This window comes from Indicator indicator, chromosome 1, assembly GCF_027791375.1.
Source record: "Indicator indicator isolate 239-I01 chromosome 1, UM_Iind_1.1, whole genome shotgun sequence".
Taxonomy (NCBI): domain Eukaryota; kingdom Metazoa; phylum Chordata; class Aves; order Piciformes; family Indicatoridae; genus Indicator; species Indicator indicator.
Genome location: NC_072010.1, coordinates 103,431,202 through 103,457,379, shown reverse-complemented (window position 1 = coordinate 103,457,379; position 26,178 = coordinate 103,431,202). Strand labels below are relative to the sequence as shown.

The 26,178-nt window shown below is 37.2% G+C and overlaps 1 protein-coding gene across 1 annotated transcript in view; it reads right to left on the bottom strand.

Moving 5' to 3' along the window:
• The window catches only part of ROBO1 (roundabout guidance receptor 1), a 540,195-nt gene that overhangs the window by 25,475 nt on the left and 488,542 nt on the right, over positions 1-26,178 (bottom strand). Inside the window, exons 15-22 of the mRNA XM_054392605.1 lie at positions 25,858-25,979; positions 23,228-23,459; positions 21,837-21,958; positions 17,989-18,160; positions 10,723-10,920; positions 7,271-7,297; positions 4,555-4,597; positions 807-961 (exon numbers count right to left, since the gene is read on the bottom strand). Coding sequence (XP_054248580.1) covers positions 807-961; positions 4,555-4,597; positions 7,271-7,297; positions 10,723-10,920; positions 17,989-18,160; positions 21,837-21,958; positions 23,228-23,459; positions 25,858-25,979 — 1,071 coding nt within the window. The remainder of the gene's footprint in view (positions 1-806; positions 962-4,554; positions 4,598-7,270; positions 7,298-10,722; positions 10,921-17,988; positions 18,161-21,836; positions 21,959-23,227; positions 23,460-25,857; positions 25,980-26,178) is intronic.

Below are 26,178 nucleotides of genomic sequence, written 5' to 3'. Positions count from 1 at the left end.
CGCTGAAATGCTGGGAAATGCTGCTGGCAAAAAACAGTTAGTGATGCTAGTAGTATAGAAAAGACTAATTTTCATTCTTCATCAGTAACACAAACCAGGTTAATGGCTGTCCATTTAAAACAAAATGTGCAACAAGTAGAGCTTCCAGATATATTTCCCAAACTGTATTCCCATGGAACTCACAGGGATTTCTACAAGAGCATTCTTAGTCCTGCCCAAGCTCCTGAGAACTACCACTTAACCTAACATTTCCCAGTTGCTTTAGAGTTTGAAATTAACCTTCTCATCCACATGCCCTAAACAGAAAACCAGCTATCTGATTTTGTACAGAATAGCAGCCCAAGGGAGGTTTAAATGTTGCAAAGTAGGCTGACTATCTTGGAAGTAATGTAGCTATATTTTTATTTCTGGCTTCTCATCACAATCAAACCAGAAGGAAAAATCTCCGTAGTATCATTTTGGTACTTATCCTTCTCCTTCCAAGCAACAAGGCTGTACAAAACAACCGCAAATTTACCTTCTCCGCTCTTTTTCAGAAGTTGAAACATAGCAGTTCAGTGTGGCTTTTGGTAACATTGAACTTTGCAGGAGCTCCTTCAGCCTACAGTTTTCTACAACTATCCAAAGGGAACTGAAAAAAAAAGCCATCTAAAAAGGGACCAAAAGCATAGTCATGACATAGAGGAGAGACTATATTAAGTCTAAATACATTGGAAATAAGAAAACAACCTGTATGCTCTCTCAGGTATCAGACATGTAGGCTCTGTGAAAAGAAGATTCTTTCGCAAGGCGGAAACACAACTAACCTGGTCGACTGTACGTCGTAAGGTTGCTGTCACTGTTTCCGTTGCCAGAGGTGCAGCAGTTGATGGAGCAGTCATTGTGATTGTTCCCTGTGTTAGGCCAAGTATCTGCTAGCCAGGGCTGAGTGGCTGGTTCACTGATGTTTAAGAGTCCTGGCCTTTAAAAATAGAGCTTGGTCATTTCAAAAATTAAACAAAAGTATTTTCAAATGTATTCTTCTCAAAAGGCTAGATATTACAAAAATACATATTTAAAGGCTTAGCCATTGGAAAAAAACAGATTGACTCAATTATTTAATGGTTTCTAGTCTCCTATACAACCTGCTCCTTGATAAGATACTTTGAAGTGACCAACCATGGCCAATATCAATTCAGTTTGCTGAACTACACATTGGTTTGTAACCTTTACCTGTCCTTCTGTTTTAGGGCTTATTTCTTGTTATGGTATGGCTATGTTTTTATTTATCTGTATCTTCTCCCTTTCTTAAAGAAAGCAAAGTAAAAATGGGGAAATGAGCAATTAAACAAAAAATCACACATGGAAGCAAGATGGATACGTGGAAATAAGAGCCGAGTCTGAATGTGAATGCTTCCAAATTTCTGGTGATTTATGAAGTCAAGCTTTTCTCACCACTAGATAGTACTACAGCAGTGGATCAAAGGGTACAGCAGATTACAGAAACCTCTGTCTCTTGGGAGAATTTGGATCTCACTAAGCATATTGAGCATGTGATACATCTTTGCAAAAGAGTAAGCCACTCACTTAATCTTTATGTAAGTGGAACAGTAGCAGCTCCTAAGCAAGTTTAAAGGAAGTGGAAATACTCAAAACCTTTTAGAATATTTAGATATTAATGCTACATACTGGCTGCACTTGAAATAAAGTGTGTTCCTGCAATCAGCAGAAAGAAAGAGCATTCCTTGGTTTACAAGTTGCTGAATTTTTCTACTAAGTGTGAAAGATGCTCTAGTCAATATTTCATAGAATCTTTGGTGACTCTGTGCAGTGGCATGTTATAACATCCCATATAAGTAGCATCCCCTAAAAGCTTAAAATTGCCCTTGATAGCTAAGGTGCTTTCTAAAAAGACAATTTTAGTCACTTTCATATATCTATATATCTATATATCTATCTATGTCTAAGAAAAGGAGCAGGGTCTCTTTCATTACAGGATTTAACAGACAACTTTCCATTTGAAATAGTGCAGATACTAGTCTCCATGTTATTAGACATGATGCTCTCCAGAAATAAAATATGCTAATCCTCTTAAACTGCAAGTTGAGAATACAAACTGCATGCAGCTAGTTGTGGGGAATATAGGCTGCCAGTGCCACAGGCTTAAGTCACAGTCTTGGAATGATAATGGTCTATACGTATACGTGTATATATTTCTGCACTGTGCATGTTATCCGACAATTTAACATAGGAGGTGATGAAGCTTACAGTTAGGCCAACAAACCAGCCAATATGCATACACTAAACAGGTGCTTTCTCTAAATCTGTAATGGTGCAGCTATGTAGTCCTGCAGGCTGGACTGCATAGCTCTCTGATTTGAAATACTCTCCATTTTCCCCTACCATTCTGCGCTTACAATGAAACTACGCCTCAAGGCATTTGGAGGACACCAAGCTTTTGAGAATGTTTCAGCACTTTCAAGACTTGGGCACTGGATTTTTGGATAGAGATTTGAAACAGCATTCACATGTGCTATCATATAATTGGAGCAGTTTAAGTGGAAATGTAAGCAAGAGATATTTGCATTACATCTCCATAGCCTGGTGAAGACTAGAGATGGTATTTTCCAATAATCTCTAACCTTTGCAGAAAATGCCTGGAATCCTAGAATTACTGTACTATGCCTGAGGTAGGAGTAGACTGTGTGAATGCCTAGCTGCTGGCAAGAGTAAATCCACCACAACTATGATTACTTGAATCCTCTCTCAAAAAGGGATCACCACATAAATGGCTATTTTTTCATCACCAGAGAAGTGGGGATTATGTTAAAATATATCATTGTGGCATTTTGAACTCTGAATAACGCCTTAATATGCTCATATAACTGCACTTGGCAAAAATGCTAAACGCCTCTAAAGCACTGGAAATATAATGTAAGGATGCGAAAACCTCAGATTTGGAAATTGGATGAAATGATGTAAAAATAAGATAGCTTTTTTTTACACTGAAGAAGTATGTTCCATATTCTACAAAATATGGTACAACATTATACATCTTGCCAGTGCTGTATATGTAAATGAACAAAAGAAGCATAGATGTCAGCACCTTGAATCAATTACACCGCTAGATTGTGGCACTGATCCTTAAAACTAGGACAGTAAAAAATGATGCTGCTCCTCTAGCAGTATTGAAATAACTGTAGATGATGTAGACACTACTGGGTTCATTTCTGTCCTCTGAGTCTATGTGAGCGTGCTTTGTCTAGCTTGTGCTATGGGAAGAGCGAGAATGCACGGCGGCACAAAGAACACAAAGGATGTTAACTGTGTATCTTTTTGAACAACATTGTCAGAAAAAGAGAGGGTTCATCTCTGTTCTCTCTTATTTTCTCACTATCCTGTGGGGAAGGCAGCAACTCAGTGATATACGGATTTATCTGTTCAAAAATCACATGGTAACTGTTCTAGAGGTTTTCCTCCTTGATTTTATGGCTACAACAACACAGCAGCATACAAAGCTGGACAGAGGTATTTGCAGTTGCTCTTAAGATGCCAGGTTCAGCAGCACCAGCAGATTAGCCTCACCTCTTGCACAGCATTCAAGTAGACAAGGAATGTTTAATTTTATGCTTAATCTTTACCATTACTGATTTTCCTACAGTCTTGCAAATTAAAAATCACAAGATGCCACTTGTGAAACAGGATTTGACATAGAAATTTATCACCCAGCTGCTCTCTGAGATTTTATAGTTTATTTCAGTGTCATGCCAAATCTTTAACTGAGACGCTTATAAAAAGGCATGCTTGAATGTGACCTAGAAAAAAAGGATGTGCTAAAATGAAAGTGTGCTGACCTGCCTTTTTGCTAAAAATGTCACTTTGCCTCCTGAAAAAAACTCCACCTCTACATGAAAAAATGTATAATTTGCTGTTTTGTCCACTGCCATTCATTAAGTAACAACTTAAACACAGTCAGCATGTTCTAGTAAAATCCTTTATCTGAAATGGGCTAGGTTCTCAAAGCAGGGGGCTTTAATTAAAAACATACCTGTTTCCCTCTCCTTCTGTGCCTTGTTTCTTTTAAGTGATTCTCTGACAATTTTGCATTGATAGCAAGATTTTTTTCTCTAAAAAGGCATCCTATAAGCTGTTTACGTCTTCAGCAATTTTTTTTTCAATAGATGTTTTCTTCTTTGTACTATTTGTGAACCAGCTATATTTCTTAATTTTCATAAATGCCACGAGTTAATTACTTTTGCTTCCTTAATCAGCTGGTAAACTGGTTATTTTGAAGTTGAAGTGCCCCCTCTGCTGCTCATTTTTTGAGATGCAACATTTACAGATTAACAAGGCTGAAATATTATGACTCATTCTTTGGAGAGAGTAAAAATTTAAACCATATATCCTTCTTCTAAAGATAAAAATATATGGAAAAATGTATAAATCCATTTAGTAAATTAAAACACATATCTTGGAGTGATTATTCTGCATCATTTATAAGGATAATTGCACTCCTAGCATCCTTAAATGTAGTTGCACATGATTTATAGCTTTAAAAATAAACCACATAATTACCTGCCTCCACTGCTTACGGCCTCTCCTCCTCTCTGATATGTTACTGGAAAAGTTAAAAATAAAATAAATAAAAGGAATAATGTAAAAATCATAAAAGACTCCTTAAATAGCAGTATTCCATTTGCCTTTGTTTCATTTTAGCTAAGACGATAAACACTCATTGTTTATACATTAATTCTGAGTCTCATTCTGCATGCTATTCCTTCAAATGCAAGTGTATACATAATATTTGTGTTGCTACATAACTGCTAGTCTTGGTTCCAATGAAGTTTTATATTTCATTTCTGTTCTGAAAAACACACACATATGTATCCCTTAAGACTGCAGGCAGAGATACATTAGATTTAGCTTAATACAACTCTGATGGCATCAGTGGAGTTACTCTGTGGAAGAATTTGTATCATATCTTTATTTCATAAATGGCTAGATGTTACCTTACTATATTTTGGTACAATTAAAGAGGTATCATGACTCTTTAATAGACCTTATTTCCAATGTAAAGAATGGCTTATTACAGTTGAACCTCCTGCAAAAACACATGATCTTTCTGAATGTAACTGCACTATACTCGTGGAAACAGACACACTCTAGAAGTCCACAGAAGATTCACATTTTATAATATTTACAATTAGATTTATTACTGATACATTTTCATCTAAAAAAAATGTATAGAACTTGGTTAAAAATGTCTGTTAGAAAGAGTACTTCCTCAATTAGAAGAAACAGTTTTCCTAGCATTTCAGAAGTATTACATATTAATAGAGTGTATGCCCATATGCACTTATTTGTGGCATGGACTGCATATCCTTCACTGGAAGAATAATGAGAAGTTAGCTTTTAGGATGCAAACATCCAAGAAGAATTCTGCAGGCTTGAATTTGGTTTGGCAAAGGGTTAAGGAGATTGCCTCCCTGCAAATGCTGATAGATTCTACATTTCCCAGCTAGGAATATGTAGAAAAAGAGCAGCCAAATTCTGGTCTTTAGAAGAACTCCAAACTAGGAGTCTGCAAGAGAGAGATAAATGCTGGCAGTGATTACAATAACAGGATTAAAATGTAGGATGCAGTGCTACAGGTAAGTCTTTAACTATAGGTATGGCTAAAGAAGAGGGTCTAGTTTCATTTGAAGTCAGTGGAACTGATGACTGGGATCCTGGATTGAAAAAGCAATTTATTTTTTTGTTTTCCTTTAAATGTTTTACATACTTTGAGGTTTGGTTGTTTTTTTTTTTTTTCCAAATTTCTTCTTTAAAAATCTTAGTACAATTTATTTTGCAACTCTGACATATGTTAGAGAGCTGTGATATTTTCTTCTACTGTCAGGAATCCTACTGAGAAAATACATATTACATAACCTACCAACCTCTGCAGAATTTCAGTAGTGCACTACAACTGTGATTGCAATAGGAGCCCTCTGTTAGGCCAATTAAAGTAACGGCAAAATAATAATAGTTTGAATTAGTCTCCACTGTGGATCTCAAAAGACTTCAGAAACTAAGAATCACTCTGACTCATGCCTAACAGTAAGCAACTCCACTGAATATAATAGGATGATTTTGGAAATATGGTACTATTCAATGTGATTAAAACCACGTGGATAAGAATCTAGCTCATTACAATTAGGTCTGTGTGGGTGCTAGCAGACAGACACGCAACTGCTTCATCTGTAGTTGCAGCTTGGAAGGATGTAACTCAGCTGCTGCCCAAAGGCAAATTTAGTACAGTGCTGATTTTGAGCTACTATATACAGCTAGCATCAGTGTGCAGAGAAGGGGGTAGGTGGGTTACCCTGCCTGGATATGTGTCCTGCAAGTCTCAAAGACTTCTTGTGAAAATAAGGGATTTAGACCAAAGCAACAAGAAAAGAACCTGACTGTTCTCTCAGGCTGTAGCTAGAAGTAATGCATGCAGTATACTGATGGGTACTGAATGTGCTGGATTTTGTCTACTGCAGAGGAAAAGCCACTGAGCTGCCAGACTGTGGGACTGACTGCAGGTCAGCTCTACAGATAGCTGACAGACAGGCTCTGACAGACTTTGGTGGGCTATGGCTCAGGTTATACGCTATTTTGTACAAAGCCAAAAGAAATAAAAGATTATTTTAAACTCATCCTGAATTTGAAATGCACCTCTGTTTATATAGATTAAGATCATTGTTTTTAATTTTCATAGCAGTAATACACTTTTAATGCTGCAAACGAAGAAATACAACTGCTACAAGACTTCAATTTTCTGTATCTTCCAAAGGGAAAACCTTCTACATCACTGGATTAATGTAGACTCAAAGGAAAGAAAGGAAGCAAATGTTTCACCAACTATGATCCCTCTGAATCCCTTTCAAGTTAGCATCTGAGTTCTGCAGTCACTCCTCCTCCATCAGAAGAACCTTGTGCATCTTTAGATGCAGAAGGCCACACCACTCCATCGTAATATGCAAAAAGAGAGCCCAGGCCGTACAGACTGACAGGACCATACTTCAGATTGGCATGCTTGCACCAAATGTTATGCTACAAAATGGTACACACAAACAGAAAACCGTGTCAGCTCCAAAGGAAATATAGGCTACTTAGAGAACAAAAGAATGAGACCTATCACTAATGAAACTGTTTTTAAAAACCTTCAGAACAGCTGGGCTGGTTATGTCAGAAAAAGAGGAACAGTACCACAAACACATGCTAAAGTAACAAAGAAGGGGGGAAAAGTGCAAATATATACCTGTTGGTGTGAAGGTAAAAGACGGGACTGAAAAATCAAAACAAAATACAAACTGGTTATTAAGCTGAAGAGAGAAAGGGAAACATACCACATTAGTATAAATCTAGCAGACCGCTGAACATAAAACAAATATATTAAACTAACCCAGTAGTTGAGTCACACTTATATAGAAATAAAATTGGCAATTTCAGAAAGAAGTTTGTATTTGCAGATTCTATTCTGAAAACAAACACACACACCAGAAAACCAAACCAAACCAAACCAAACCAAAAAACCCCAAACAAACAAACAAAGAAAAAAGCCCACCCCAAAACCCTTGACATTCTGTTGTGCTCCTGAGAGGAATGGACTGTGTTTTAGCCTTTCCAATACTCCTCAGTTTGGTATTTTAAGTTTTTCAGGAAAACCTAGCACAAACAACCCCCCCACACTGTTAATTATCTTAGAATCCAGAATGACAAATTCCTTAACAAAGCCTTATCAAGGTCCTATTGAATCTTATCTGCAGTTCACTAAGTAAATGCTCATTATACTGAACTAATAACCACACTTAAGTATTCAGTGAGGAAATAATACTCATATGAAGGAACAAAGAGAACTGCTGGGTTCAGCATCTCTGAATCAAGAATGGGACCAATTCTTATTGTAAAAAGAGACACTAAATTCTACTACACCAATTATGTTTTGTTTTCATAGATGGGATTGTTAAACAGCAATTATTTTTCTCTCCTAAGTAATCAAAAAAAAAGGAAAAAAGAAAAAGATGTAACACGTAGATGTAACACCTTTCTGCCTTTCAACCCGTGGCTTTAAGAGGAAAAGGTTAACAACGGAACAATGACATTGCTTGACAATCTTCACTCTCACAGCTACTATAAATCCTCTTTGGATCAATAGTCTCTAATCCAAATACAGAGCACTAGCATCATCTGCTCTTCCTATTAGCACATACTCCCCCTCCTGTTGACAACACAGTATAGCTTTTCTATCACTGATGGGCAGAAGGCAGCTAACATTGCCCTTTTTGATCTCTTGACAGCAAAGACAAATGTTAAGAGAAACAATAAAATATTCACTAAAAGTAGCCGTGAGGCAAAATTTGATCAGCAAACCTGTCACAGAAAGGAAAGAGAACTTGGCTAAGAGACCAACTGCCTAATTTTTACAATAACTCCAATGTTGGGGGGGAGCTCACAATGTCTTCTTGTTATAATTTAGGATATGCTGTAGTTTTTTCTCCCTCTTCCTAAGCCGATTTATTTCCAGGAATATGACACTAAGAAAAAAAAATAATCTCTGAGCATATGTCCATTTCAGGCGTCATTTGTAGCACAGCTCTTTATCTTGGGAATTCCATTGTATTTTCTTTGAGTTAGGCCTTTTCACACAATCAAGTTTAATTTAGCTACATTAAAAAATATAGAACCATAGTAACAAGCTTTCATTAAAATAGAAGGTGCATTTAAACCAGAGCTATTCAAGAGAGAATCAAGTGTCTCTAAATTAATTTTCTATCACAAGGACATGAAAAAAGAAATCTTAAAACTACAGGCTTGTTACTTTCCTGTGAGCTAAGGACTAAACCTAGTTTAGTTTCTTAAGTAACTGAGGAACAGATGAACAGAGGTTCAGCTAAATTAAATCCTTATTGCTGCCACACGGAAGAACAACTTAGTTCTCAGAGCTGCTATTAATAAACTCTTTTGAGTGTGTAAGAGAGCTAGTACAATCTGTATGTGTGGGAGTAGTGAAGTATTTTAACAGATGTCAGGCCTGAAGCTAAATATAAAAATAAATAAATAAATGCAAGACTGAACAAAGTTTGGGCTTGCAGTGATGAGTTGATGCATGGCAGAGCAGCAAACTACTTTGCAATTTATATTTCACTAAAGATGGCTTTTTTTCTTGAAGAATACTTGATAACGGAGATGCAGACCCTACTTCTCTGTGTTATTTTCAATAAAATCCTCACCAAATTACACAAACAATGTTTTTACAGATATTGAAAAACACAGCTGTTTTGAACGATAGCTGATGTCACTAAAGTAACCATTTTTAAGGACAAATTGCATGCCTTCTGCTTAATCATAGGTACTGCTGAAAGCATAGTGATGTTAGTTTGATAGAACTGTAGAAAAGCAGTATGGCAGCATGCTATTAGTAAAACAAAAACATTGCAAGCCAGTGCAGCAGTATGTCAGGGGTTGTCTTATCTAAGAAAGCCTAGCAGAACAAAATCAAAGGTGAAATTCAGTCCTGGTTTCTGTGGTTACAACTTGTCTACAACGACTGTGCCTGAAATCTACTGCGAGTGGTGATACTTTAATAGCATGGAGGACACCCAAATTCTGCAATGCTCCAGAACTATTTCCATGTTTCCACTCACTCATTTGCTATTTTACCACTGCTTCTTTTTTTATAGCAACACACTGCTACTGTTCAAAAGCATTTGTGTCATATTTGCCTATCACACATTCATTCTTGAAGTGACTAAAGAATGTTATCTCATGACATATTTCATACATTAAGAGGTGTGCACATTTTAAGCCGAAGTCTATCTTTTGATTGTTAAACATCAAACATTCTCTCTATTCCTTCAGAAGCAGGACCTCACATTTTATGATTAATTCCAGAATGTATGGTTCTTACTCTATGAGCATCTACTGCTTTGAAATGTAATGAACTGTAGCTTACTGAATTAGCTTTAAATCCAGGGCTTAATCAAAAGATTATTGAATCAGGAGAAATCAGGTTTATATTCCAGAGGATCATCCAGGTACAGATTCTGGCTTTGTTTGCCACAGAGCATACTGCAAAGCACTGCTTGCCCACTGACAATGTGATATAAAAGGTATCCATAACATGAAAACAAAGAGTGTCTAAAGTCAGTCCCACTGCTGCCGCTCTAATCAAATGCAGATGCAAGATGTGATAGCCCCAGAATTCAGTCCCAATGAACAGTCTTGCAAAAGCATTTACAAAATAGTCTTGGAAATTATTACTGACTATTGTGCTTTTGGACACAGCCACTTCACCACATCTCCCTGCTACACAGGGAAATGCCAGTACACACACCAAAAGCGCTACTATAAGGTACACCACTGTTAGTATTCCTAGCAGCAAGCAAAGGACTGAACAGGAAGAACAATGAACTATGAACCACTTGGTTCATTTTCAGCTTGCACATGGTCAGGTAGCAAGGACATATTGGAAGCTCCCAGCCTTTAATCCATCTTTACATTCCTCATTGATAGGAGTGTCTTTATGAAAAGGTAGTCTAGGTACTTTGATAAAGTTTAACACCTTATGTAAACATTTCTGGTTTCTGCCTTAGCTGAAAGTATTGCAATAATTTGAAAATTCCTGTTTTTAGAAAAACAAGAGGCTGATGATAAAGTATACATCCAGTAAACAGGCATTCAGCAGCCAGCAGACTGAAACAAATATGGCACCTTTTCTGATACCGGCGTAAGTACTGGTGAGTCCATTGCGCTTCTTCCTGTGGCGGTACAACCAGATGCTGAAGACCATGAGGATAATCCAACAGGCTGCACCAATTCCAGCGATAAAGGCAGGCTGTTTTACTACATCAGAAATCTGCTGGGCTAAACTGACTTGATCTTCTGAAGACACAGGGTTTCCATGAGAATCTGGGAAAAAGACATCAAAATCAGTCAAATGATTTGAATAACCAACTGCATAAAGCAGCATTAAAACAACTGACATAGCCACAGGCCAGTTTTTCAAAACCAAATACTTAAGATTGTTCTTCAAAATCTCTTTTTTTATAGGTCTAGATAGAAACAGGGTTTTTTCCATAGAAGGGAGCAAGTAAAAGAAAGCTCAAGTATGAAACATATGCAGTCTGTTCTTTGAGCTCTACAAACAGGTAGAAATCAGCTATCCAAACATCCACTCATAACTCCAAATCACAGAATTACACATTCAAAGCACATTCACATGAGGTTAATATTGACGGATACATTTTAATTTAGCAGTTCCTAACAGATTACTTAAATCTTGTTTTACACAGTCTAAAGTATCTTTGTGATCTCTCACTTTAACCTCAATTAAAAAAGACTGAATATTTAGAAGGGTGTAAAGAAGTAGAAGTATAAAATAACCAATCCTGCTCTCTTAATGTGGATGAAAAAAATTAGTTATGACTTGGTAAAAACAGTCAAGCAGTCTCATTATTACTTAACAAGCAGTCGTTTTCAACGTCAGTTTATCCTTAAATGTCCTACATCAAAATAAAGAGCATGCATTTTCCCACACACTTAATTTAAAAAAAAAAAACCAAAACCAAAACCAAAACAACATAGAGGAAGCACCTGTAGGACATCAGTCTTTTCCGCCCTTTTGATATTGAACTTTTGCAAGAACCTTCTATGAAGAGCAGTAAGAATATTCAGTCAGTGACCAATGCTTTCAAGTGAAATGAAGTAACTCAAAGACAAAATACTTGCCTTCCTGATTTTTTACCACTACAGTGAGTGCTTACTAGAAATTTCATTAATGCACAAGGTGAGGACACCAATTTGAGGGCACTTTACTCAGAGCAGATATTGTTTTACACATTCCACAGCTTAGTCTTCGAAATACTCATTTTTACTAACAATTCATTGCTTTTTAGTATGGGTAGGAACATCAGATTCAGAATTGGAGATGAGTGTTTGAAGGAGAAAGGTGCTTAAAAAAACAATACCTTCTCCTTACAAACTAAAAAGTGAATAATTTATTGTTTCAAATGACGTCTTGTATTATTCCAAGCCTAAATAAAATCTAAGAAACTGGAACAGAAACAGAAGACAGAATCACAACAAATAATACCAACAACAAACCTCCTCTGGAAAAAGATACTTTTTTGAATGGGAAATGGTTAAATTAACAACAGCATCTTCCAGTGAAGAATTCCACATTTCAGTTTCTGTGACATCAAGTTCAAACATCCATTTTGCCAAGGAATCACCACTGCCTTTGACTGCTATCTTACTGGAAATTTCATTTCTTATTTCAGGTGCCTTTATCTTCTGTGATCGTAAGTGCACTGCCTAGTCTGAAAGTTCACCAGGCAGACTCATTCTTTTCTTACTAATACACCCTTTGTGTCTGCTGGGTTTATAGATTTCACGCCTATTTGTGCAAGGTTAAGATGGGTTGCTTCAGATTTTATAGACAGCCAAGTGAAGTTCCTCAGAAGCAGCCAGATGGGTTTAAACGTATAAAGTATACTGTGACCAATGAATTAAATCTGTCACTCTCTACCTCATCTTTTGTCTCTTTTGCAGCTGAGGCCATATTAAGATATGAAAACTTGCATCACCAGTCTCTTTTCAAAATGAGTAAACCTACTATTTCTTTAAACAGCTACACTCCTTGTACATCTTAACAGAATAAAACAAAATCTGAGTAAATTTAGAAGACTGAAAAATATCTTTGCCTCTAATCCTTAGAATACATATATATGAAAAACAATAAATCCAGGGGAAAAAAGTATAATCACAATCTCAAAAGCCAAATAAGAATGGTTTTTAAACATTATCAACAATTCAGCCATAGGGAAAGACCGTATTTTAATATATACAAACATTTTGCATTGCTCAGTCAATGCATGTCTGAAGACTACAAAACACTGAGGAATCTTCATTTATTGTTCTAATTTTAAGATTCATTTCATGGTATTATTTTATTAGCCTTTGCAAGCATAAGAACAGCACAATAATATATTCGCCTTCAAGAACCTAGGCTTATGGCAATGTTGTACATGGGTGGACTGTTAGCGACATTAAATTAGCTGGTATATGGTATATGGTACATGGTGAGAAGAAAAATGCTTATATGTCTTCCTGTACAGTCATATAACAGCATCATAGAAAAGAAGATGGAAGGGCTTTCAAGATTCCATTTTTGACCCATATTGCGCTCCTCTTATAATTAAAAAAATCAAAACAACGTGAAGCAAACTCAATATAAAGCAAGGGGAATGAAATCTACATTACTAAAAATTTCCAGGAATACTGTCTTGGAAGCCTTTCTGAATAGGGCATCCTCCTTCTTCACAAGAGTCCTGTGAGATCCGGAATAAGCAGTCAGGAAAAAAAACTCTTAAACTAAACCAAAACCAAGCAAAAAACCCCAACAAAACCAAACCAACCAACCAACCAAACAAAAAACCCACCCTCTTTCTTCATCCCAGGAAATTTCGGGAAGCTTTGACTGAGATATAAATGGTTCATAATCAACATTCCTGTTCCTACTTGCACTCCTCAGGGAAATGTGCCAAAATATTAAGTGAATATAAACACTCTACAGCAAAGCGCATCTTACTGCCAGAGCAGCAGCCACAGAATTTAATGTACTTGAAAATGCCTCAGAGTTGTTGGAGCAGGAGGATCCCACAAATCCCTGAAACCAGCATATTATCACAGTGACTCATCCCTGCCTCTTCAACCCCTAGATAAGAGCCTCCTTTTTAATTACAGATAATGTTGCTATGACTATTGCTTACAAGCTAAAAGATTACACTGTCTTGGTGCTCCAACTTTCAGACTTCAATGAAAGCTAATTAGAATTCTGAGATGAAATGGGACCCCTAATTGTCTACTGTTAAAAGTTTACATAAACAATAATGCAAAACCTAACATAAACATTGTTAAATTTTAGATAAAATTTAATATACCATCCATATTGGAATATCAAAGACTCAAAAAAGTCATGAGATTCCAGGTTCTCAAGTGTGCAAGCAACCTTAACTTTGTACAACCTATGAAATGGCACTTTTTCCATATGCCTGTCTCATTTAGTGTACAAAACACACAAACAGGAAATGGGAAGACCTAAATTTTGTTGATATTGCTACCTCTGACAATTCAAAGCTTGCAAAACACCTGGAATCTGCAACATAATGTCAGCGTGTTTCCTCAAACATACACGCATGATGCAGTATGAAAATAATTTATTAAAATATGAGCAGGTTAAGAATGTGCTCTTTTATCTCCTTTCTAGTTGGACACATTTTCAAAACTGGAAAAACATCGGCTTTGCACTTCAGTCTTAAAACATACAGTTTGAGGAAACAGCACTGAACTTGATTTGGAAGTGTTTGTTGTGAGGGAAGAGAAAAAAGATTACTTTCTTCAAGTCATTTGCAGGCCACAAGACAGAAAGAATCAACAAAAATCCCCTTACAACTATCACATTAGAAGTACTTGGGGGAGCTGACAGAAGAATCTCTCTGAAGACATGCTAGCTAGTTCACAAATCACATTTCCTAATAGAAGAAATTTGAATAATACAGATTCAATGAGACTGTCTCGTGTTTTGTACATTTGAGACATCCACTGGTTTTGAATAATGCACTCAATATTTACAAAAATTGTGCAGACCTCTCTCAATAAATAACTGCTTATCATGTATTGATACAAATTATGTGTTTAAGAGTAACATTAACTGCAGTTGTGGGGCTTCTCAGAGCTGGTACACTGCATAAGGCATGTTGCAGTATATTCCAATGTCACTAATTTGACAACAAGCACAGGTAATACTGCTAAGCTATCAATAGACAGTGTGGCATCCCTTTATGAAAGTTAGACTAGAGAACATCAGAAAATAATTTATTGCAGTAATTCTCATCATTCTGTATGGAGCATTTTTGTAACCAGTGTCCCAAAGTTGCATATTGTGACAAGAAAAATAGTTACATCAAAGTTCTATTACTTTTCTCTACATAGCACGGTATTGTAAGCACACTATAGTGAGTTGTGGCTAGTTTTCATTAAATATTAATTTTTTTCTTAATAACAAAGTTCCTGCAGTCTTTCTTTACGTGATATATTAACTTTTCTTTTTGAGACATACAAGCAAATCGTTTTCCAGACCTTGGAATGCCACAGAAAGCTTTAAAAGGTCACTCAAAAGCCAAGAGGAAAATTCAGAAGACCCAAGGGGAGTGTTTAAAAAAACAAAAACAAAAACAACATTATTTTTCAGCTGATCTCATGATTTTAAACACTGAAAGGTGATTTTTGAATAACAAGCAATTATATTGTTGGCTTGTCCCTAATAGTATGGGAAGTCTGGGGTACCACAGCTCGGTGAGCTGCTTCATGTCAGCTGAGACAAGGAAAATGAAAGACCTCTGAGCTTACAATTTGTACCTGTCTTTGTAACAGGTTAAGTGCATGCACAAGGTCAGTTGTCACAACTCAGCTAATGCATGGGTCTGCAACTGCACGCCTCAGCTCTCAGAGAATCCAATGTCTCCTGTCCTCCCATCTTGTTCCAGAAGGTGGCCTCAAAAAGATGAAGCTTCCTCCTGTCACATATCTCACTGAAACTCTGTCCAGGTGTTTCTCAGAATCACTAACCTGGGAGCACCCTGCACAGCATACAGACTCAAACATGAGGTCTTTGTGCAAGAAAGTGGGCTATGCAGGGGAAAGACCCCTCCTCTTTTCATGCTCCACAGCCAGCCACAACCTAGTCATTTTTGTAAGAAAAACACACCATAAGAAGACTTTTTATCTTAATGAAAAGTTCTTAGAAAAAAGTAAGTGAATATCTAAATCTAAATAGTATAACCTGTTTCCACACATGGAATTCTTATTTAGCTAAAAATTCATTAAGGATTATATTAATTGGATATCAGAAAAAGATTTCCTGAAGGAATTGTTGAGATCAGTAACAGAAATGTAGAAACTTGAAGTTGTCAGTGGCAAACATACAATTCCTAGAGCACACAGGTACAGAGAGTGAGGACTCTTGAATCTTTTAAAAGTAGCATCATTAGTCCTCTTTCCTCCCCCTCGCTGGCCTCCCTTCCGTCTCTCTGTAACCATGTCATTTATTGCTGGTGACAGGTGCCAGCTGATGACATCAACAAATTAATTTTCTTTCTTCAGAAGAGCTACGAGAAAACTCCAGCGTCTGCTCCACCCCCATGCTGGGAGCACATCCAAGAACTTAGAATGGTATTTCTTACAAGGGCTGCAGGAGAGCTTGTATCGCAGGGTACAATGAGGTAAACTACAGTCATTCTTCTACCTTAGTTATTTTAGGTTGATCTGTGCTACTAAGGGGTACTCCTGTCAAGTTTAAGTTAATTTTCAACAGGGTTCCATAGTTGCTGAAAGTACTGCAACACTGTCTAGGTATATCTTTTGTGCTGCTTCTAGTGGCCCAGATCTCCACCAGACTGTCTCCAGGTCTGTGCCATGTAACAACTAAACTGTGGGATTTTTACCACAGTACATGAAGATTTGGCCATGCCAGTTAGTTAGAAGCAAGCAGTAAAGCCTGGAAGCAAATCACAACCAAAAGGAAATATACGGATTTTACAAGCTTTGCACATCTGAATGCCTTCTACACCTTCTGAGGTGTGTGACTGCTTCACTCTTACTAACCTAGTGTCAGTAAAGCCCAGAAACTGTGATGCAGGCAAAAATCTTAGTCTCATTTGTTTCTTTTCCCACTTGCCAGAGTGATTAAGTTCCATTATAAAAATCACCTTCATTTAGCATTTACTTATTATCAAAGAAACAAAAAAAAAGTGGTTATGAAGCCTTTGGCTTTGAACATAAAGGCTACCTCATTATTTTACACTCATAAGCCTCACTAATTTGAAATTTTAAAAATCAAAGCCACATAGAACAAACTTGACTTTGACTGGAAAGCTGGCTGTAGTAACCTGTGAAGGGAAGCTGGCTATAGAAAAGAAAAATTCAAAGAAAAACTATGGGGGGGTTTAAATATTAAAGGAATGGCATAAAACATGAGTGCAACTTTGTCATAAAATCTCTATTAATGTAACTGGGAATCATATGCCTGCATAAGTTAAATTAAGTTAAAGATGTTCTTTGTTCTAATAGCCCAGGAAATATACATGCAGATTTTCAGAGAATATATTATTTGTTTGGACTGGTTTTCAGATGCAGTAATTACAGTTTTAAAGTTTTTAAAAAATTAAATAACAAGGATGATCTACTAATGATAGAGAGATAGATGGGGCATACAGTGCAAAGCAACATGCTGAGTTTGCTTTCACAATTTTATACTGCCATTATTAGGCATTTTGATACAAGAATACTCACAAAGCAGCATATGACTATAACTAGCACTATTTTAAATAATACTTAGCTAATCAACAACAAAGACACATTTCTCCCAGATACAGCCAGGAGAAATGCCCTTGATCTGCATTTATGACAGAGAGATGTTTGGTGTAAATGCAGTTAGGAGGTCGAGATTACTGTAAATCATCTGTGTACATCTTTCTCCAGTATTTGGGTTATTTACTACCTTTCACACATAGTTGATATTTACTGTGCCAAATTTTAGCACTCTCTTGGTTTTTTTGCTTCAATAAATGAAGATAAAATCTGATCAAGACAAAACTAAAGTGAGCCAACACTTAGTGATTCATACTCCCTTACATGTTTTATTAGCCCAGTCTTAAGAATAAAAATTTACTTTGAAAAATCAATAACCAAAAAGCATTGCTGAATTGGAAGATTAAAAATAAAAACAGTGTTGTTATAATCCCATCTTTAGAATGCAACTGTAAGGCATGTTTAAAACCAGAAATGTCAAATCCTGTTATTCTAGAGATCAAGTAACGCTGTTTCACTTGTCTTGAAAGTACTTCTGGTGCCATAAAAGACAAAAGCAAATGAACACAAATCCCTGAAACCAATAAGTAAGATTATTAGCAAACTTACCTAATTGGATAAACTGAGGATCACTTTTCACTCCAGGTCCTGCCCCAGTACTTGCTGCCACTTCCACACTGTATCGAATACCAGGAACTAGAGAGGGAATGACTACAGAAAAGGTGGATCCATCTACTGTCTTGTTTATATGGTATCGACTTTCATTGCCAAGACACCAAACCTGCAGGGAAGTAAGTGTATGGTATGTATAATGTTCAAAATTCAACACCAAAGGCTAAGCAAAAGGAAGGATGACATATTCCTTTCTGCTGGATAAAGAAATCTAGAATTTGTCACTACTTTAACATCTGTAGCCATGGATTGCTGTCCTAGGCATGGTATGAATACTGAAAAGACACTTCATGTTCCAAGCATCAGCTCCAAGTACTAAAATTGTTTAATGGCTTTATTGTAATTCATTTACAGTTCTACCGGTGACATCAGTGCTAATAAAACTAAAAGCATTAGTGAGATGGAACAAACAAGGGAAGCCCCATAGCCAAGAATTGTTCACATAAACAACAAAGTAAGAGCATTCAGTTAAATGAATTTGCAACTCTCTTGTCCAGGAATAATTTGTCAAGCAAGGCTTTCTTCACTCAAGTGTAAGGGCAAGTCTTTTATCACATGATGCCACAAAAGAACCAATGTCATGCTGGATTGAGTAATATATTGAGTAATATCCCATCTTCTGTTGAGAGACAACTGCATAATATCATCTTTGATTTGCTGTTTGAGATCAGGACACAGGTCCTTCCACTCACCACTGATACACTGCATCAGTGATATTAAATGATTGGGAAAAATACCATTATGATATATTGATCTCTCGCCTGCACCAATGATGTGGGAAACTCTTTTAAGAGTACACTTGAACTCCTAACTGCTATTAAAGGTGAAGCAGCAGCTACTCTAGATTTGATTTAAAAAAATGATGAAGCTATGTTGTTTTAATTTTTATTCTCTTTACACAAATGTATTTATCTAGCAAGTTACAGAATCACAGAATTAACCAGGTTGGAAAAGACCTTTGAGATCATCAAGTACAACCTATCACCCAACACCATCTAATCAACTAAACCATGGCACTAAGTGCCGCAACCAGTCTTTTCTTAAACACCTCCAGGGATGGTGACTCCACCACCTCCCTGGGCAGCCCATTCCAATGGCCAATCACTCTTTCTGTGAAGAATTTCTTCCTAACGTCCAGCCTAAACCTCCCCTGTTCAACTGCTGTCAACCAGTACCCCCAGGTCCCTTTCTGCCTGGCTGCTCTCCAGCCACTCTGTCCCCAGCCTGTAGCACTGCATGGGGTTGTTGTGGCCAATGTGTAGAACCTGGCACTGAGATGTGTTAGTTAAATTACTTAAATTCAGTATTTATTTATAAAGAAGCAAAATTCTCTGAAAACAACAGCATTTCTAAACTTGTGCTAATTGTACACAGGAGGGAAGATTCTGCTTCTGACACGTAGCTCCCAAAACATTTAGTACCTGAATAGATGCTCATAATCATGCAATTCTGCTGCTGTGAAGATTGTCAGGGAAATGCCCTAAGGTTTTACATAAGGAAAAACTGCTAGGGCCCTTTCTGTAGAGCCCTTTTCACCTGGACACTGGAAATTTACTTTATGTTCAGGACATCTTAAGACCTTTTTTCCTCCTCTGGATGATGAGAATTGAAACAAGGCGAGTAGGACACTGTGAGGATTTGGAATGTATTTTAAACTCTTTTGAGATAGAATCCCAATGTGGCATATACATAATTGCTGCTGCAGAGCAGGTCAGAGCACACAGAAAGAAAAAAATCTCCTTGTTATATTCTTATACCAAGCAGAGAATGTTTCAGTCAGCAGTAGCAGTATAATTATTAGTAATATTGCTCCTAAATTCTAAAGCACTGTCCATGAAAATGCTCTTATGTAACTAAGAACTCAATAAAATGAGGAACAAAAGATTTAAACCTACATTCCAACTTATATCTTTTTCACCAAAATTGTTACTGCCACCTTGTATGGTGGTGTATGTACAAACTATTCTATTATGTATTGTAACTATCTATCACGAATTCATAAAAATGTTTTGCTCTTAAGTACCTGAAAACATGGAAAAAGTCACAAACCAGGAATGTTAGGTTAAACATCAGGTTGTTCAGTACTTTCCATACTATATCTGACTGTATGTATAAAAAGGCAAAAGAAAACAAAATGAAATTTTAGAATGTTATGAAGGAAGGAGGAATTCACATTATAAGAGACATAACAGAATTGGTAAAACGAACATTTCTAACTTTGTGTCAGGGAAGGGGGAAATTACTTCTGCTGTAATTTGAATTTCTTCCTTCCTGTTTATTTTATCCTTAGATCTGAGTTGATGAGAAAACAAAGAATTCCCCTACATATGAGTGAGTACCATTGTTTCTGGGAGAAAACATAGAGATTGAAATATAAAGAGGAAAGGAAAACGAGAAAATTTTACAAGACTTCCATTTGTTTTTTCTTGTCATTAGTTATTAAATTATGGATTCCTCATTTATTTAGATTTTAGGCAAAAGTATTAATTAAATATATATTAATCATGTCTGTTTTCTGCCCATGGTGAAAAGGCACAAAAGAAGATAATGGCAGACACAAACATGAAACATGTCACTGTGATATCTGTTTCTACATAAGCACTGTAGGATGCTTGCTCCTACACCTGATAGCCTAATACCTCTGAATGTTAGTATTTTGTCCACTTGGAAAAGTGAATTTCCCAACTTTTGCATATTTTTTTCCTTACAGCCTTAACATTTATCTGATGAAGTTTTGTGGTGGAAATAATTTCATCTCTTCAAACTTTGTAAGTTTTTTTCAAATTACATTATGTAGCTGAAACTGGGCCATAAGATGATTTTTTTACCAGTCGACTAAGTTCTGAAAGGCATTTTATTATTCTAAATTGACCCTAAAGCTTAGTGATCTCTTCCCTTTTCCATTTTTACTGAGGAAAAAAAAAAAAAAAGCAGAACCAGTTTTGATGGCTAGGAATATAGCACAATGTTTTAACTTGAAAAATAGCAAAGACATGCCCACTTGAAAAATTTTCTTAGTAACATGCATTTGCAGGAGGCTGAAACCAAAGACCCTACCTCTCTGTGGCTATAAAGTTTACTTGATATCCACAACTACCTGTTCAAAATGTTTGTAGCTTGCTTAGGAGAAATAAGCTTAATTCACATTCTTTTGTAAATTACCGTAAAACAATTTGAACTGAAAATAAATACAGTGTATGTTGCTAAACAAACATCAAATAAAACATATTTTACAATGTACTTACAATTTGTTAGAAATAAAATAGCGTGATGAGAATTATTTGTGTGAAGAAAAATTTCTCTACACTACATACATTATTATACGAGCACATTCTGTACTTGAACATTTTCCATTTAATGACCCAGTTACACACTTCATCAGATTTTCATCAGAATTTCATCAGATATTAACACTGTTAATTATTATCCCTAGCTTTTCAAGTCATTAAACCTGTTTATATTTACTACCTCTATCAATGTCTTTGAGACACAAAAGGTTTCTTAAACAGGTGTCCTTCTCTCTCATTTCACAAGTTAAAATGAACGCAAGCACATAGTTGTTTTAATTAAGACTGTTGACCCTTTGCTTTGATTTACAGAGGCTGTTTTAATTGTCTTCTACCATCTAGACAGGATTACTAAATGTGGAGCTTGATTTAAAGTGATTTTCTCTATTATTTGCTCTGTCTAGCCAGTAGATGGAGACAACCATCCACCAACAAAGTAACCTCTCGCTACCCGGCCAATACTCCCTCTGCTAGGGGACCATGGCATGCCAGCAATACCTTATATTCCTGAACCATCCCGTTCTGGTTGTCTTCGGGGGGAGGCTGCCAGGCGACCACAATTGCCGTGCCGTTCCCATCGTTCTTAGTTACTGAAACACTTTGAGGTGGAGCACTAGGAGCTGTTTGTTTGAAAAGAAGGATTGAACAGTTCAGTTTGTCACAGGCAGAAGTGGAAAATGGGTTTTTAGGCTAGACAAATGCATTCTTTTATGCTCACCCTTCATTGAGGGCAGTTCTTTCCCGTAAGATAAAATGACACAGAAGGAAAGTGTTGTGAACCTGCAACCAGGCTCCTGAGCTCTGCTGCTGTCTTGCTGTGCAAGAGAGAAAAAGTCACACTTGTGACCAGACTCTCCAAACTCAGATACCCATTACCTGAATATCACAGTCCCTAACACTGAATTCCTTACTGGTCTCACATCATCTCACCCAGGATCAAGAGTTTTGAAAAATAAAGTCTATAAATTAACCCCAATAGAATGCTAAATTTCCTCTAGTGTGTAAGTCATAAGTAATACGAAAGATTAAAGTCAGGGCAGAGTATGTTAATATTAACACATTTCTAATACTAATTTATGTTTTACATTCTAAATAGTGTTTCTAAAAACTGGGTGCTTAGCTGATGAATCCAGTAAAGCATACTTCTTGAACTACTTGCAGCAATAAACCAGAGCTACACAGCCTTTACACTGGAGAGGGAAGTGAGAAGGGGAAAGGGTGCACATCCCAACAGAGGCACCAAAATCCTATTCAGAGGCATTGGCCATCTTGCATACTCATTGTGCCTGAGCAGCAACAAAAGGAAGAGCTTCATGAACCTTCTCTTTTTAGCATGTGTATGAGATGGAAATATATAATTTAGTCCACTGTATTTGTTGCCCTCATTCATCTTTTCATTTTGTCTTACTGATTGATCCAGATAAAAAGCCTTCAAAAAATGTGGCTTCCATTCCCTCAGTTGTAGTGCTTTGATGATTTCTGTGGTGTCTGCTATCTACTCAAGATAGTGATTAGCGAGTGCTTGAATCTGACAGAAGTCACTTGTGACCAGACCCTGAACTCAGCAGGGAGGAGCTCACACTGCAGTGAAGATAAAAAGCGCATTTCCCATTGTGTGTTAGAGGGGATTTTGCACATCCCTCTCTCTCTCTCACTCTCTCTTTCTCTCTCTGTGTGTCTCTGTCTCTCTCGGGTCGTTCTGAATATTTGCTTCTGTGTCACCAAACAATTCACATAATGATCAGTCCAACACAGCCTCCTCTACTGCAGACTGATGTTCTCAAACAGCACGCACTTCAAACAAAATCAAATAATGAACATATCAGAGGAAAGCAGACCAGACTACTACTTCAAAAAGGAAAGATGAAGACAGTCTAGCTTCTACTTGCCTTCTTCCAGGGTCTTTGCAAATTTAACTTCACTATCTGCTCCTTGAAACTCATTAAAAAAAGGGCGAGCCTTGATTTCATAATTTACACCTTTCTTCAGCTCAGGAATGATAACGCTGTTTTTAGTCGGAGTCCTCACTTCAAAGATTAACCACTCTGACTCTCCATAGGATGCTGGTGTAGGCCGGTACAGAATTTTATATCCTTGAATATACTGGGATTGCTGGTCCACCTGGCAAGACAGCAAAACACACATCATATCTTTTAACAAATACAAACTAGGAATGATGACTGTGACACTATGCACTGTCCATTCATTTATTCAAAGCAAACAACACTGCCAAAGTAAATAAAGGCAGGCTCCCTGCATTACAGCAAATTACAGGCCTGATTCACAAATCCATTAATCCATTTGATGCTGGTAGAACTGTGCTGATTTCTGTGGATTTATGAAGGCATTAAAAGGGGATAACAGAGTTGTATAATATACCCTAGCCTGGTGAAACAAACAGCCTTTGCATCCATGGGGTAACGGAGCTAAGCACAGACCAGACTTCTGCCCAACCGAATCTGTCCAGCAGGGCAGGTGGCACAGGGGAAAAGGGGAAAGGGTAAGCTCAGGGGATACACAGATCCGCAACTCAGGGTGATGAATACGGAGATCAAAGAGAGAGCCTGCCAGCTCTCCCAAGGTGTGGAACTCTCCCAAAATCCATGAAATGAGCACCACTTTCTGCCTGCTTCCTTTTGGAGAGAGTGAATTGAAAAGGCAGCCAGCTGGCACTAACTCCATCACTGTGATTAGGCTGGCCTCTGTCAGACGGTAGATTTATCCAAGGACTTCCTCCATGTCCACCCACTCGGTGGGATGCTACTCTGATGGAGCTAAAGGGCTGTTTTGAAAGGGCTCTGAAATGGTAATAGAGATGAGACTTGGATAAGCAGATCAAAATGATAGTGAGGGATCCTGAGTGCTTTTTAGATTAAAGCAATTTTAAATCACGTGTATGGAGAAAGAGCTCTTGGTGTAAATGAGAGTGGGACTCAATGTGTTTGGCTGTATGTGAAAAAGAAAGCTATCTTACAGAAGTGATCTCTTGTGAAGCTTTCACTATCTTTTTAACTACCAGTTTCAATTTCTGATGAATACAAAAGTCCAGTAACAACAGCAATTTTTTTTTCCAAAAGTGCAGGAGATTTTATAAATCTCATACAGTTATATAATTAAACCATTTGCTTGCAATTTTACTCAAAAAAGCAACACATTAAATTTTGAATAATCATGTAAAGAATGTGTGTGTGTGTTAGCTGAAACTGAGGTAATGCTTATTTTTGAAATTGCAGAGAAGCCACAGGCCACCCAAGAGACTGACAAAAAAACTGCCTGTCTGGAAAAGGTTGTTCTTGTAAGTAAAGGTCAAACAAAGTTGTGCTAAGAACCTCAAAGATGTTTTAACATTATTAACTAAAACAGGAGACATCCTGCTGCAAGTGGTTGTACTGCAGGTGACAGTCTAATTACGGTGCACACAGCAGGTATTTGTATTCTTGCAGCACCTAGGAGCCCTGGTTGTGGATCAGAACTCCAATAGGCTATGGCTCTTGTACAAAGTCAAAACAGCTTTTGTGCCTGTTAAAAATGTCCTTGTTTATACCCTGTGCTCTCCCACACTGTCTCTGCCAATATATTGCCATATTCATATGGAAGTCCTAAAAAGACCTCAGAGCTTTGTACCTGCACCTGGTATAATTATCTGTGATTTTTTGTTCATTCTGCACTCTATTTTAAAGCTGGTCTTCTTTGAATTACATTTTCTTATGTCACTGCTTGGTACTTGCAACTTCCCATGTGGTTCTTTCCCCTCATTTCTATCTCTTGATTGCCAAATACCTCCCACAGTAAGCCATTTCTAAATCCTCTCACTGAGGCCTCAGCCTTGTAAACCTAGTTGAATCTTTTTTCATGTATGTTCCTATTTCCCTTGCTTCATGACTCCCACAGTATTGTTTCCTCACTCTCACATTTCCTCTGCTGTATTCTACACATGGCCAACTTCCTGCTTCCTCTTGCCAGAGCAACATCAATGCAACATCTGAAAACCATTTGCCCTTTCTATCTCTTCTGCCTGTACTACATCTGCTCATGGCACCGTGGGAAAAGGTAGGTTCCTATGAGGCTGTACGGCTTTGTGTGTGTTTGCAGTAGGTATGCAGGTCGGAGGTAGCACTTTCAAGCAGAATCACACATTATTTCTCTCCACTGGTGACTGACAGACAGGGAAGCGCCTGTTTTACCTCATTAAGGTTCTGATACACTTTCTACTGAAAGCAGTGCAAAAGTTTTAAATTAAGTGACTTAAGAAGGCTTTGATTAGCCCTTCTGCTTCTGGAGGAGGACTCTGAAATTCTTAACATATTGTAAACAGCACTCTCTATGGAGACATAAAACGGTGAAAACAGGACAAAACTTAATGAAGTAGGAAAGCAAAGTGCAAGTAACACTCATTCAAGAGAAAAACATCTGCAAACATACAAACTACACACTTCTTAATCTATGACTCCACTGCAGTCAAACAGTATGATTCAGGGATATGTACATAACCACTTCTGTGATACAGATTTATACTTACAGTCCAATGAACTTCAATTGAGGAGGAAGAAAGGATAGTAGGGTTGTGCAGATGTAGCACCACATCACCTAGCTCTCTTTGGACCTGCTTGTGATCCACACCTTGACTTGTTGGTGGAACATCTGTAATGATTTAAGATTCCATTCTCACAAGTATATATATGATTGTTAAAATAAATATAAGTAAATACAAATTAATATATCCTAAAGTACATGATGCTATCACCAATAAGGTTTACCCTAAGTACATTTCAATTAGGTAAGGATAAAAAGATGTGAAGTGTTTTCCTGAGAAAATCACCAATGCTTATATAGTACCAAA